Consider the following 12,704-nt stretch of genomic DNA (forward strand, 5'->3'; position numbering starts at 1 on the left):
GACAAGTGAACAATTATCCTTATCAACAATAAAATGGTTCCAGAAACGATAGCGAACGCGTCTAATTTAATAGACTTTCACTCGTTCTGACTCAGCCGACAGTTATATCAAGTCACCGAAACGCTGTTCTGCCATGATGTTAAGGAGCTTGCTCTCGACAGTCTTCAATATAAGGAAGGTGTACTTGCAAGATCAAGATGTGACTTACAGAGATAGAACCCAGTGATAAAGTGAGACCAATCTCTGTGACTCCACCATTTACTATATGCAAGTAAATCTGAATCCCTTTCAATTCAAAAGATTAAATGGTTTCTACTACATATGAAGCAAAGTAAACAGTTTGTATTCAGAAAACAAAAGTTCCATAGAATGTGGCCAAGGATTGCAACATGGGATTTCCTCTGTATTTGTGGACACTAAACAATCAGTGGGCATCAAGAGTAGCAATATGTTTCAAGAAAATTAAATCATAAGACCATTCAACATAAAATTCAATACTTCATAAAAAAAATGTGACTCTATAAGGGTCCTTGCCACTTAATAAGTGGAAACAATGTACGAAAAACTTTTCTAGTGCTAAGTTCTGAGTAAGTGACATTAGTGCTGTCTGCTGTTCTTTCAGCCGTTGCAAAATACTGGTCAACCGTTTCCTCATTTCTCATGCTTTCAAGATCTGAAACTAACAGAGCTTCAGATTTTACTATTCTAAATTCATATCTTCACCGTGCCCCCAGTGGCACAGCAGTATGCCTGTGGACTTACAACGCTAGAAACTGGGCTTCGATACCACGAAATTGTATTGCTTTGTGCTTAACTACAAACAAACAAATAAATCCTCATCGAATTTGGAAGCCACATGATGTAATTCTAAAAATTCACCTATAGTGATCAGGCAGAGATAGAAATCAAAGACTAAAGACTTTAAGAGTAATGAAACTTAACTAGCAGTTTCACAGCCAAAGTTATCATCGTTCACAGTAATTGTGCTGAGAAGTACTATATAATTTTCTGCATGGATTGACCAGCATGTTGGCCTAAATGCGCCAATTCCTTTAGGATACAGTTGTTGTTGAATGCCCCTGAAGAGACCATGTTTGTGCTGCATTGAACAAATTAAAATAGTTTCTTGACTACATTCAAAGAAATTTCATGTTATTTCATTGTTTATTCTTCATAAATACGTCCATAACCAATAAATATAAGCAGTGAGGAAAACAGTGCATATAATATGCTTTTGGAGTAAAATCTTTCACACATGTCTGCAATCCGGTGTAATTACCAAATAAGGCAGAACAGCTATCATATCAATTAGCCACGTAGGCTTTTCAAAAAGACTCTGTAATTGACTAAACATTCCCACCGCCTTGGTATCAAAGCACACTACCGTGTCTAGTAACTACTCAATTAGTTTTCTATTTTCACTAACATAGCTAACAACAAAAGAAGGTTAGTCTTGTTTGCTGCAGTCAGGTGATGTGCTCAAGCAGATGGAACGGTACTTTTTCCTTTTTAATACCACTTACAACAGTTCCAGTAACAATCTCAGTACGGTATGAATCATTTCATGTTGAGATGAAGTTGAAATGTAACCAGGAAAACCACGTGGATTTGCTTTGCTTTTTGAAAATTTTCAGCCGGCACCGAAATTGAGTTTGAAATTCCAATTGCGTCAGTGATATCGGCAAATATCATGGTTCCTATAGCTCGACACTGCTGTGAAAAGTATGACCTTTTGTACTTTAAAAAAATATCAAGAATCATTAGAACCTCTGATCAGAGTAAGGTATCTATATACACTGGCTGGCCACTTTAGTTGAAATATATAACATTTCAGAATTGGGCCTGATCTGAGCTGCACATGCAAATTATATTGATCCCATAGTATGTCATGCGATCCCTGCAGTACTGTAAATGGCTGAGATAAGCCCACCTGCAGTCAGGCTAACAGATATGGAGAAAAGCAAATATATTGCATCATTTAAAAGAGGCACAATAGCAGGTGCACATCTAACAGGTGCCACAGTGGCCAAGACAGTTTTATTGGCAGGTTGCTCCGAGATATTGATCATTCGAATTTATCAGCATTGGAAAAAAAGTTGAATAAAATATTTGCTGCAAGGATGTAATTGTGGCCACAAACAGGTAATGACAGAAAGAGGAGAAAACTGTTGGACAGGATGGTGAAGTCTAACTGTTATTAAACAGTACACTAACTGATAGGCATTCAGAGCAGTACATTCCATGCCCATCTCCAGCCATACCTTGTGCAGAACATTGCAAAAAATGGACTATGGCAGTTGGAGACCATTGTATAAGCCACTGGACTCATCAATAACACATAATGTCTTGAGTGGTGTTAAGAGTGTAGTCGACTATAACACGCTCTATTTTGTCTTTGGGTTCGACTTACACTTGTTACAGATGAATTTATTTATTACCAAAATAATTTGTTATATGAAGTCGTGGTTAAGGCTCACAAGCCACCAGCTCGAGGAAATTTAAGTAAAGAATAAATAAACATTTATTCAATTGAACAAATTCCGACAACTTACATTCACATTACTCTCTCTAAAATTTGGATATCTCATGAACAGTTCCACTACTATACTTATTAACATCTCTGCGATACTCACTATTACTCAGTAAATCTTTAAGTAGCTTAACTTTTATTAGACCTTCTATCATGATATATTGTATAACTAGTTACGTTAGCAGAAGAAGTAGAGAAAGAATTTAAACTTACAAGAAGTTCGAGTGGTGAAAGTTTTCTACAGATGCTAAACCTGTCATCTTCTCAGAGGATTCTCTGAAGAACGGAAGGGCTATCTTCTTCTATGTACTGTCGGCCGTGCTCAAACCTTGGCTTCTTATACTTAATTAATTGGGTGTAACCAAAAACATAAACATAGCACGTGTTTCTTGACCTTTGACTGATTGTTGATATTGTTCTAAAGTGAACGAAATTCATAACTACTGTTCATGGGTTCTAATAGGTTATTTCTCACGTACCAATAAGGCATCGCATCAGCGTTGGGACATATTGTCAACAAATATATTTTCTTTCTCAATTTTCTTAGAGTTTAGCACATACCTCTGACATGCCTCAAATTTAGGCTGGTTGGCCTCCTCTCTGTATGTTTCCTTCCATACACCCCCGCTCTGTAGGGCTCAACCTTGGAGTTTTTCTTTCATTATCTCCTTAACCCTTAACTCCTCCCTGAATATTGTGTTAGATATTCATTGATATCTTGGTAATACACCCTAGGCTTCATAAAATTTTCGCCAAACTGTCGATTTAATGGGTTCCGCTTACTGCAGAATTGCTGTTTTTTCTCTCATTTTTATCTACAGGATTGGAATGTAGTCTACAATTAAGCACGTATCCAGTTGCCCTGAGTTTCTTCATGGCCCTATTCAGCGACCTAATTCGCTTACGTGTATCAACCCCCAAATATTTTTCATTACGTTTTTAGTTGATCAATGCATACTGTAGATTTCTATGCCATTTTATTCTCAGTAGTTATTACCCGAATTGTATACTAATCATATGCTAATAAGCAATTGTTTTAAGACATAAGACTAATAACTGCCAGCGAAAGGTGGTGCAATCCAATGAATCATGCTTTATCTTTTTTGCACAGGTGCGAAAAAGATATTTCGAACATGCCCCAAGAATAACTCCCTCCCCCTCTTGTGTGGTCCAAATTGTCGAGACTTCTGATGATGAAGTCATGGTCTGAGGTATGTTTTCTTGGCTTAACATGTGCCCCTGGTTCATTTACCTCACCATCATTTCTGATCCAATGCATCCAGCGATGTTTTATATATATCCTGATGGGGACATATACTTCTGAGACATTAGTTCCTCTATTCACTGTGTCCAAATTGCACATGCGAGGTTTCAGGAATATGACGAAGACCTCAAGCATCTTCTGTGGCCACCACAATTCCCATAACTCAATTCAATTGAACGTCTTTAGGGTGAATTTGAAAGGCACATTCGCCATCTGTATCCTCTGCCTACTTCACTCCATGAGTTGCGTATAATGTTATCGAATAAATGGGTAAAATCCATCAGAACGTTTTCCAGTACCTTTTGGATTCTATGCCACGTTTCGTATCGTAGATGCTATTCGGACAAAAAGTGCCCCAATTCGTTATTAGGTATAGTTCCTGATAAAGTATCCCGCCAGTGTAGACCAGTATTAAAAATAACTTAAAATAACATACAGCAGTATGCAAGCTTATTAGAACACCCTATTACTCCTGTGGGTGCTTTATCGTGCATATGAAATAAATCCATTGTAGCTTAAAATGTTTGAAAAAGCATCAAAATTGCCAAGTTAGTTATTGCTTTTCTCAATTTAGTCCCCTGATAGGACAGCAGTAGGTTTAAGGATTTACAACGCTAAAATCCGAGGTTCGATTTCCCGCAGTAGACATAGCATAGAGACCCATGTGGCTTTGCTCTAAAAATAAAGACAGGAACAAATAAACAATTCTCACTTTATCCATAACTTTAGTAGCTACACATTTAATTATTTCAAAATATTAAGAGAAAAGCAACACTTAGCTACAAATAACTAAATACAATAGATTTTTTTAAAGCCGTTCAAAATGTCAAAATGCAAAGATGTGCAACACGATTGCCTTTAGTTTCTGTAACAGTAATCACTGACAAAAATTTGAGAATTTCATATTGCGAATTTTTCATGTAGATACATTTAAGTCATAAGGGATTTGTTTTTTTCAAATACGTTATCCAGTATATCTAATATAGTATGGTGTTATCCTTAAGATGTCAAAACAGAGAAAATCAACACCCTTAGACAGAGTCAGTCAAATCTTTATACGATGCTGATGGGAGTATAAGAAATTTTTCCAAAGACCTCAGCTGTTCATCAAGTATTATAAAGTACATGTTAGACATATACAAGAAAACCCATTCCTATAACATCAAATAATACGAGAGAGATATATAAAATCTCAATAAAAGTAACGTTAGGTATCTAAAAGTCAATTCCCTGAAAAACCGAAGTAATACTGAGAAAATCCTTACTGGTGACGTTAACAAGTCACGCACAGATGAAGTTTCAAGAAATGCAGTCAAACGTGCACTCATAATGACCAGACAGGTAGGATTTAAAGAAATGTGGCTTTTGTGGAACAATATCAGCAAGAAATCCCTTACTACACGAAGATAATATAGCCAAGAAATTAGCTTTTGCGAAAGAACGTATATCCTGTTTTGTGGAACAGTAGCACAAAGAGCTTTCGACAGATGAATCTCAATTTGAATTTTTAGTTCCAATCAGCTTGCATATGCTCGCTAAATATTCAATGAGAGAGGTTGCAGAAGGTGTACCTTGGGCCAAGAGTCAAACATACAAGAGGCTCTGTAACGATTTGGGGTGCTATATCTGCGAAAGGATTGGCCATCTTCATAAAATAGATAAAATCATAGATCAGCAATAATACCACAGTATACTTCTATCATCTTATACCCTCTGAAAGAAGCTAATTGAGTAGAATTTCATATTTTAAGAAGATAATCGCTTCAAATGTACTTCCAAGAAATGCCAAGCATATTTGGCAACGAAAGTTCAAGAGATCTCCAGCAATGTAATGGCTGCCACAAAAATATAGGGCTTAACCCATAGAACAAACCTAAAATTTGCTGGACTCCATGTTTAGCAAAAGTACAAAGTGTGCTAAAGAAGACTCTGAACACAGCATCAAAAGAAACGGAATCAAATTACACCAGATTTTGAGAAAACACATAGATACAACTATATTAAGATACTAAGCTGTTAATGCCAAAGTGGCCATAGTAAACGTTACTATTAAATAAACTTAAATGCATTTTTGGTAATAATTTTGTGGTAGTTTCCTCTCAGTTACTATTATATGTGCAAATCTCATGAATAAATCTGAATATTACTATGTATGCTAATGAAGACAGTCTTATGTAACAAACTGAAAATAAACATTTAATGTCATAAATCATTACACCAGAAAACTAAAACCTACAAAAGGATGGATGTACTGTATCACAATTTGAAGGCCCTTGCTGTTAACGACATTTTTGTTCGTATTCCCAAAAATATCTCACGACGTTCAGTCAACTTACATGAATTGAATTAGTCCCAAATTATATACATATATAGTTTGTTTGGTAGAATTTTTAACGAAGCTACAAAAGGGCTACCTGTGCATCGCCGTCCCTAATTTTGAATTGATAGATTAGATGGAAGACTGTTAAGACAACTGCACCCACGCCCAACTCTTAGGTTAATTATTGTCTGTCCAAATAGTGGGACTTGCCGTTACTCTTATAGCGCACCCACAGACTCAAGATGCAGAGACCATATTTGTGGCAACGGTATGCAAACCAGCAACCCTCGAATTTACGTCCGAGGATACTAATGACTAGGCCACACCAGTTCCAGGTCATAAACTAAAAACCAGTTATGTAAAATAATTTTCATGAGTAAAATTATAACTTAAAAACTATAAACATTATATCAAATAACCTTCAATCAAACTTATTATAAAGAGGCCCGGCATGGCCCAGTGGTTAGGGCGCTCGACTCGGAATCTGAGATCGCGGGTTCGAATCCCCGTCACACCAAACATGCTCACCCTTTCAGCCGTGGGGGCGTTATAATGTGACGGTAAATGCCACTATTCGTTGGTAAAAGAGTAGCCCAAGAGTTGGCGGTGGGTGGTGATGATTAGCTGCTAAATAAGGGACGGCTAGCGCAGATATCCCTCGTGTAGCTTTGCACGAAATTCAAAACAAACAAACAATATTATAAAGAAACTTTTTAAAGTTACTACTTACCCTTAAAGCAAATAAGTAAACCAGTTATTATTAACAATTTATATCCACACAGGTTACCAATACACAAAAATTTAACGTACTTGTTGGTGTTCACAACGGTACTCAAGCAATATCCAAACTAACGAATGTTACAAAATTCGCAAACAAACAAAACTCTAGCTGCATATCGGGAAAATTATAGTAATAAAATCCTGTTTGCCTATTATTATTTAATATGGTTTGGTGGTAGGGCACATGACTCGCAATCTGCGCGAGATCAAAACCCGGAGTCAAATATACTCGTCCTTAACGGTCAATATCAATATTCGTTGGTTAAAAAAAAAATAGCCAAGAGTGGCGGTGGGTGCTGCCGACCGGTTGCTTTCTCTGTAGTCAGCAGTTCAAAATTTCGGACCGTGGTAGATAGCTTAGTAGCTTTGCCATAAACAATTAATTTTTCTTTGATAAAATGCAAAATTCTACCAAATCATTTTCCTGTGACCATTAAATCACTAGGCATAAGGAACATAACGTCTTGGGAGCCGAGGGAAAAAACACACTCTTTTTCCCCTTAAGTATCTTTAAACACATTCTAAATGAGTAGATATAGGTGCTTATTATATGGACTCATTTCAGGTTCAAGTTGTACTTATCAGAATGATCTGATTTATTACATGTAATAAAAACTAATTACCAATATGTTTCAAACGTCACCATCGCTCGATGAAACTTTAGTTTAAATAACTTCCTCAGGAATAAGAATTTATTATTTTTATAGGTAATATGCCGATAAAACAAACTAGTGAGTCAGACAGATATAACACCTCGTTTGTTTGAAGAGCAAAGTTTGAATTAGAATTTCTAGAACTCTGTCTTGGGTATTTTGTTGTATCATTTCATTTTTGTAGCTTTAAGTAAAAAAACATAATGTGAGATAGGGATTCGATATAGAATTACGCACTTCCCCGTAGAGCATTTATTTATTTATTTATTCAACCTTTCGTGGTCTTGAGGAGTATAGAAATATACCGTTCACCACTATGTTCTTCCGGAGAAGTAGTGTCACATTTTTTTTTATCTGCAATAGAATTTTATATCCTAGGAAAATAGCCTATTAAGCACAGCGATAGTGATTTAATGAGACTGTTCCGACAATCAGTGCAGATATCTCAGAGGCGAAGTCAGATCACACACATCTAAGAGTTTGTATATGAATTAGTCACGATAGAATGTAGAAAACTGTGTATATATATAAAAGACAGGGACTTTTCTAAAATATTTCTTCCTCTGACCAGCATTGCCTATTTGGCATGCAAAGAGCACTCTCTCGGCACGAATATCAAACTTTATTCCAAATTCTAGTCATTGCATTGGCCTGTTGCCGAATTTATAACTCATTCTTGTACACTGTAGAATTTTAGGATTACTTACACTTGGTTGGCGGCTGACATTTTGATTATACTTGTTTGATATACGTGGACGGAGGAGTGTTGGTAGAATTAAAATTAAGTAAATAAATGATTCATAGAGAATGTCTGTTAGTAATCTATGATATGTTTTACCAGTACATGATACACAAGTGTAAAGTATAAATTAATACATTCAACCACAAAATTACGTTAGGTTGTGTAGTTTTTTTAATTAAGATGTTTTATTGTTGTTTGGCCGGAAAAGGTTTTGACGCCACGTGATAGATATGGCTTAATGACTAGTTTGTTTGTAATTAAGCACAAAGCTATCTTTGCTTAGCCCACCACGAGTATCGAGAACTGGTTTCCAGCCCTGTAAATCCATAGACATACCTATGTGTCACTGGAGAGGGGGTTGCTTAATGATTAGAGCCTTCTTGTATGTCTAGAAAACGATTTGACCAATATAAAACGTGAAGTAATCTAGAGTAGATGGTTTTGATTATTCAATCAGCAAATTTGTTAGTTCCATTTTCTGTTTCGACAAAGTAAGGGAAATTCAAGAGTACAAGCCGTTCCCGTCTCCCTTCACTCATAAGGCTTTTTAACTATTAGTGTGAAACTTCACAGTACTTTGTGTTGTTGTGGTCAAGCAATTAGTGGATTGATTTACGATCACCTAACCAAATCACAGGAGGCTAATTAGACTCACATATATATATATATTTATTCTTATTATATTTAGTTACCATAAATCAATTAAATGAACATTATTACAAACATTATTCGTTTATATTTTCTAAATAGACTATAGTAAGCCTTACGTTTATGCCTAAACAAAATTATAAATTCGAATTCGAAATGTGTCAGACTCGTTCTTACTTCATTATTGCAAAATTCAAAAACAAATTTCTTATTACATATGCGGCAGGACCGCGCATGGCCTAGTGGTTAGCGTCTGATATTGAAAGTTATTTTGAAGTTATTTTCACTTGTTCTGTAGCCCACCCCCCACCCCACCCCCCAGTGGCACAGCGGTATGTCTGCGGACTTACAACGCTAGAATCCGGGTTTCGATACCCGTGGTGGGCAAAGCACAGATAGCCCATTGTATAGCTTTTTGCTTAACTTCAGATAACAACAACAGCTTTTGTGTATCATGAGGGGACCTTTGAATCCCGCGGTGGAGCGTGGTATTGTGTGCTAGTAATAATAACAAAAGTTATTTTTTTTTGCAAATAATTATACATTAGACAATCAAAATATCTATTAGTTTTAAAACGGTTTTTATTGTTGTTATTGTTTGTGTTTAATTTCACGCAAGATACAGAAGGGTTATCAGTCCCTACTTTTGAAGTGAGACTAGAGGGAAGGCAACTCTTGTTAGACCAAATAATCAGATTTGGCTGCTCCTCTTATAACGCTCCCATGACCAAAAAGTGCGGAGGACCTTTTTTTTTATTTTTTATGGTAACAGAATGCTAAGCACGAAAACTCAGGTCCATAATCTATCACGCTAATCACTGGACTTTTAAAACGTTTAACTCGCTTTAATTCTTTGTTAATTCAATTTGGAACGAAAAGAATGCACTTATATTTATTTCATATACATTTAATGATTACCAGTATCTCTCGGAAACGTGTTTGGGGATTTGGTTTACTCCTATTGAATATTTAATTTTATGTACAGATTCATAATAGTATTACATACCAACGTATTCACTTCAATTTTCAAATATCCCCCAGAAGGGAATCGCTCAACGGTAATCTTGATATCTTATAACTATGGTTCGATAAACAACTATTTTACCAAGGTGGCGCTGCTATAAATTGTTCTTCTGATCTTTGTAACGTGTAGAAAACGTTAATATTCTGCTTTACCTATATGTTTAGTAATCTCTAGGATTAACAACCATTGCTTAGAATTAAACTTAGTTGTGTGACTCGTTTGTTTGCTACCATATTTTCAGTCAAACCTTGACCATTTTATTTCAGTAATTTTTAATACCATGTCAAAATTGACTATGTACATTTTACTACATCAATAAGTAAAAAGTAACAAACCGTAATTTTACTAATAATATTCCGTCAAGCAAGTAGTGTTAGTCGAAATTATGCTCTTGTTTGAAGATACGTTTCTTTAAAAAATCTGCTTTTACCGTTTTCTTTACAGCGTTTACATTAAACTTAATTTTGCAACCTACAGTAAAATTTGTATCGTGACGCTGTTTAAAAAGTTTACTTAGACGAATTATGCTTTAGGGAATTAAGTTGTACAGGTCACGTTCTGCATAGCGTTCAGCATAATTCTTTTAAAACCGATTAAACTAGAAGGTCCTTACAACTATAGCTATGCACAACGCTACGGGAAATAATCAAAACACACTAGCATTTTTGAAATTACTCTCATGCCTGTTTTCAAAGTGGCTAAATTAATGCAAGCCAGAAAGGTAATTTTCTTATTCCTTCTCGTCACGTCGCGTGGACTCTTATCAAATTGATTTACTGTACGTAAATTAAAGCTATATTGTCTTAATTATCGTGTATTATTCTTGATTATATAAATATGTACAATTTACGGTGCTACGAGTCGTTTTTAGGTTTGGAAAGTCCCTGCGTTCTTTTGCATCATTTTTGTAAAAAGAAAATGTTGTGACGAGCCCTAGAAAATATCTTTAAAATGAGAGTTCCAGCTTTCTAAAATATTATCTCTGACCGTTCCCAAGAAAATAACAAAAACTTCAGCCACTTATACGCGATCACGAGTGTAAAGAGATAACGGTTATTGTGTTTTGCGAAAGATAAATGTGAATATTATAATCAACACTTGGATACTAAAATTATTAAACATGTGCCTGAACAACTGCGATTCAGAATTTTTCACATTGGCTTTTTTCATTTCTAACTATTCTCCAAGATTTAAAATGAATGTGAAATCCCCGGAATTTTCTGTGTTCCCAAGCGAGTAAGTGTGAAGCCTTAAAGAAGATATGTGGAAGTATTTCGTATAACGAGTTTTATTTTACAACTCTGTTCTGTATTAGAGCTTGATCTTATTTACAGTCCTAAATACACTCTCATCTCACAAAATAAAAATTACTTTTACTGCCTACATACGAACATTGACAACTCGTATGTTTTACTTTTGTAAGTACATTTTTATTTAAAATTTATATCTTCTCGCAAATACCAAACAAACAAAAATGGCATAAAACCTTTTATAACTTTCCTCCATATGCAGAACGTGGTTTATAATTTAAAATATGTTACCGATACGCATCCTGGTAGCTATAATTTGTAATAAAATGTTTGACTTCCATAAGAATGTATCTATATAAACTCTAAAAGTTAAGAAACGCTTGAGAAATGGCTGTTATTCAAAATAAGCTGCAAAACACTTTTCGTCAACTTTTTTCTACAAAACACTCATTTTATTATACAAATATCATCACAAAAATATCTGTTCATATAAATGTAGTTTTTCAAATAAACATAGTACAATAAATAAAGGGTAACTTTGCTGCAGATATAATCATTTTTTTTTAACAAAATAAGCTGAGAAAAGATGTGATAGAACTAATTTTTCAAATATTTCATGTCCCTTGAACATCACAATCAAGAGAATGGTCCTATAAGATTTAAAACTAAATTAAGTGCTTCAGACTAACCAACCAAGTGTGTTTATTATTATTCCCACTCAGAAAAAGTTGCAACTTTAATCTGATTACTACTAGTCAGATCATTAAGAGGATAGTTTTTGACAGTTGTCCACAAATTCTACTTGAATATTAGTTCAGTCCTTCATGTAATAAAGAGAGCAATATTTTATTTTTAGAAATTTAATCACTGAATTACAAAAACCACATTTGCTGATTTTCCAAGAATGTTAAGGTAACTAAAAAAGCTTTCTAGTTTCTGTCACTTTCAGCAGAGTTTCCACAAAATTTAATTTGCAAACTTCTCTTCTCCATGAGAAATTCAAAGTCTGGAAAAAATAAACATGGAGTAAATACAAACTTCTAAATAAATGTAAGTCACTTGACCTGAATTAAGGATACACGTCTGTCTGAAGTACACAAGAAAAATAGTAAATAGGGAACACATCTAATTCTTGATAATACATGACATTCTTTTATTCCTGGTAATATAATAAATGTAGTTCTAGGTGGAGGTGGACCATGTTTAACTCACTGTCTGAATTCTTATTATGGTGGTAGTTCCAGTACATAAAACATATAAAATAATATGATTAGTAGTGCTTGAGAACAGCATTTGGCATAAAAAAAAAGAAGAAAAAGCATTTATTTGAGAAAATAGGTTTCAAAACATCCAAGTTGTATTTTTGGATGTTCTTTGCCCAAGAGGGTTAATAGCCATATTTCTGCTCACAAAAAATTTTATCTTTGCACATAACTAAAACAATAAACTGCTGAAGTTAAGGGATAGTAGCCACGTTAAAACATCCACAGACT

General features: G+C 34.9%; 1 protein-coding gene across 6 annotated transcripts in view; it reads right to left on the minus strand.

Annotated features, from left to right (window-relative positions):
- Positions 1-11,673: 11,673 nt before the first annotated feature.
- LOC111085030 overlaps positions 11,674-12,704 on the minus strand; it is a 23,971-nt gene continuing 22,940 nt past the window's right edge. For all 6 annotated transcript variants that reach the window (XR_002609887.1, XR_002609888.1, XR_002609886.1 and 3 more), the window contains one exon: positions 11,674-12,217. Coding sequence is in view for 1 of the 6 variants with exons in the window: in XM_022382004.1 (XP_022237712.1) it covers positions 12,128-12,217 (90 nt within the window). In the remaining 5 variants the exon portion in view is untranslated. The remainder of the gene's footprint in view (positions 12,218-12,704) is intronic.

Source organism: Limulus polyphemus, unplaced genomic scaffold, assembly GCF_000517525.1.
Source record: "Limulus polyphemus unplaced genomic scaffold, Limulus_polyphemus-2.1.2 Scaffold209, whole genome shotgun sequence".
In the NCBI taxonomy this organism is placed as follows: domain Eukaryota; kingdom Metazoa; phylum Arthropoda; class Merostomata; order Xiphosura; family Limulidae; genus Limulus; species Limulus polyphemus.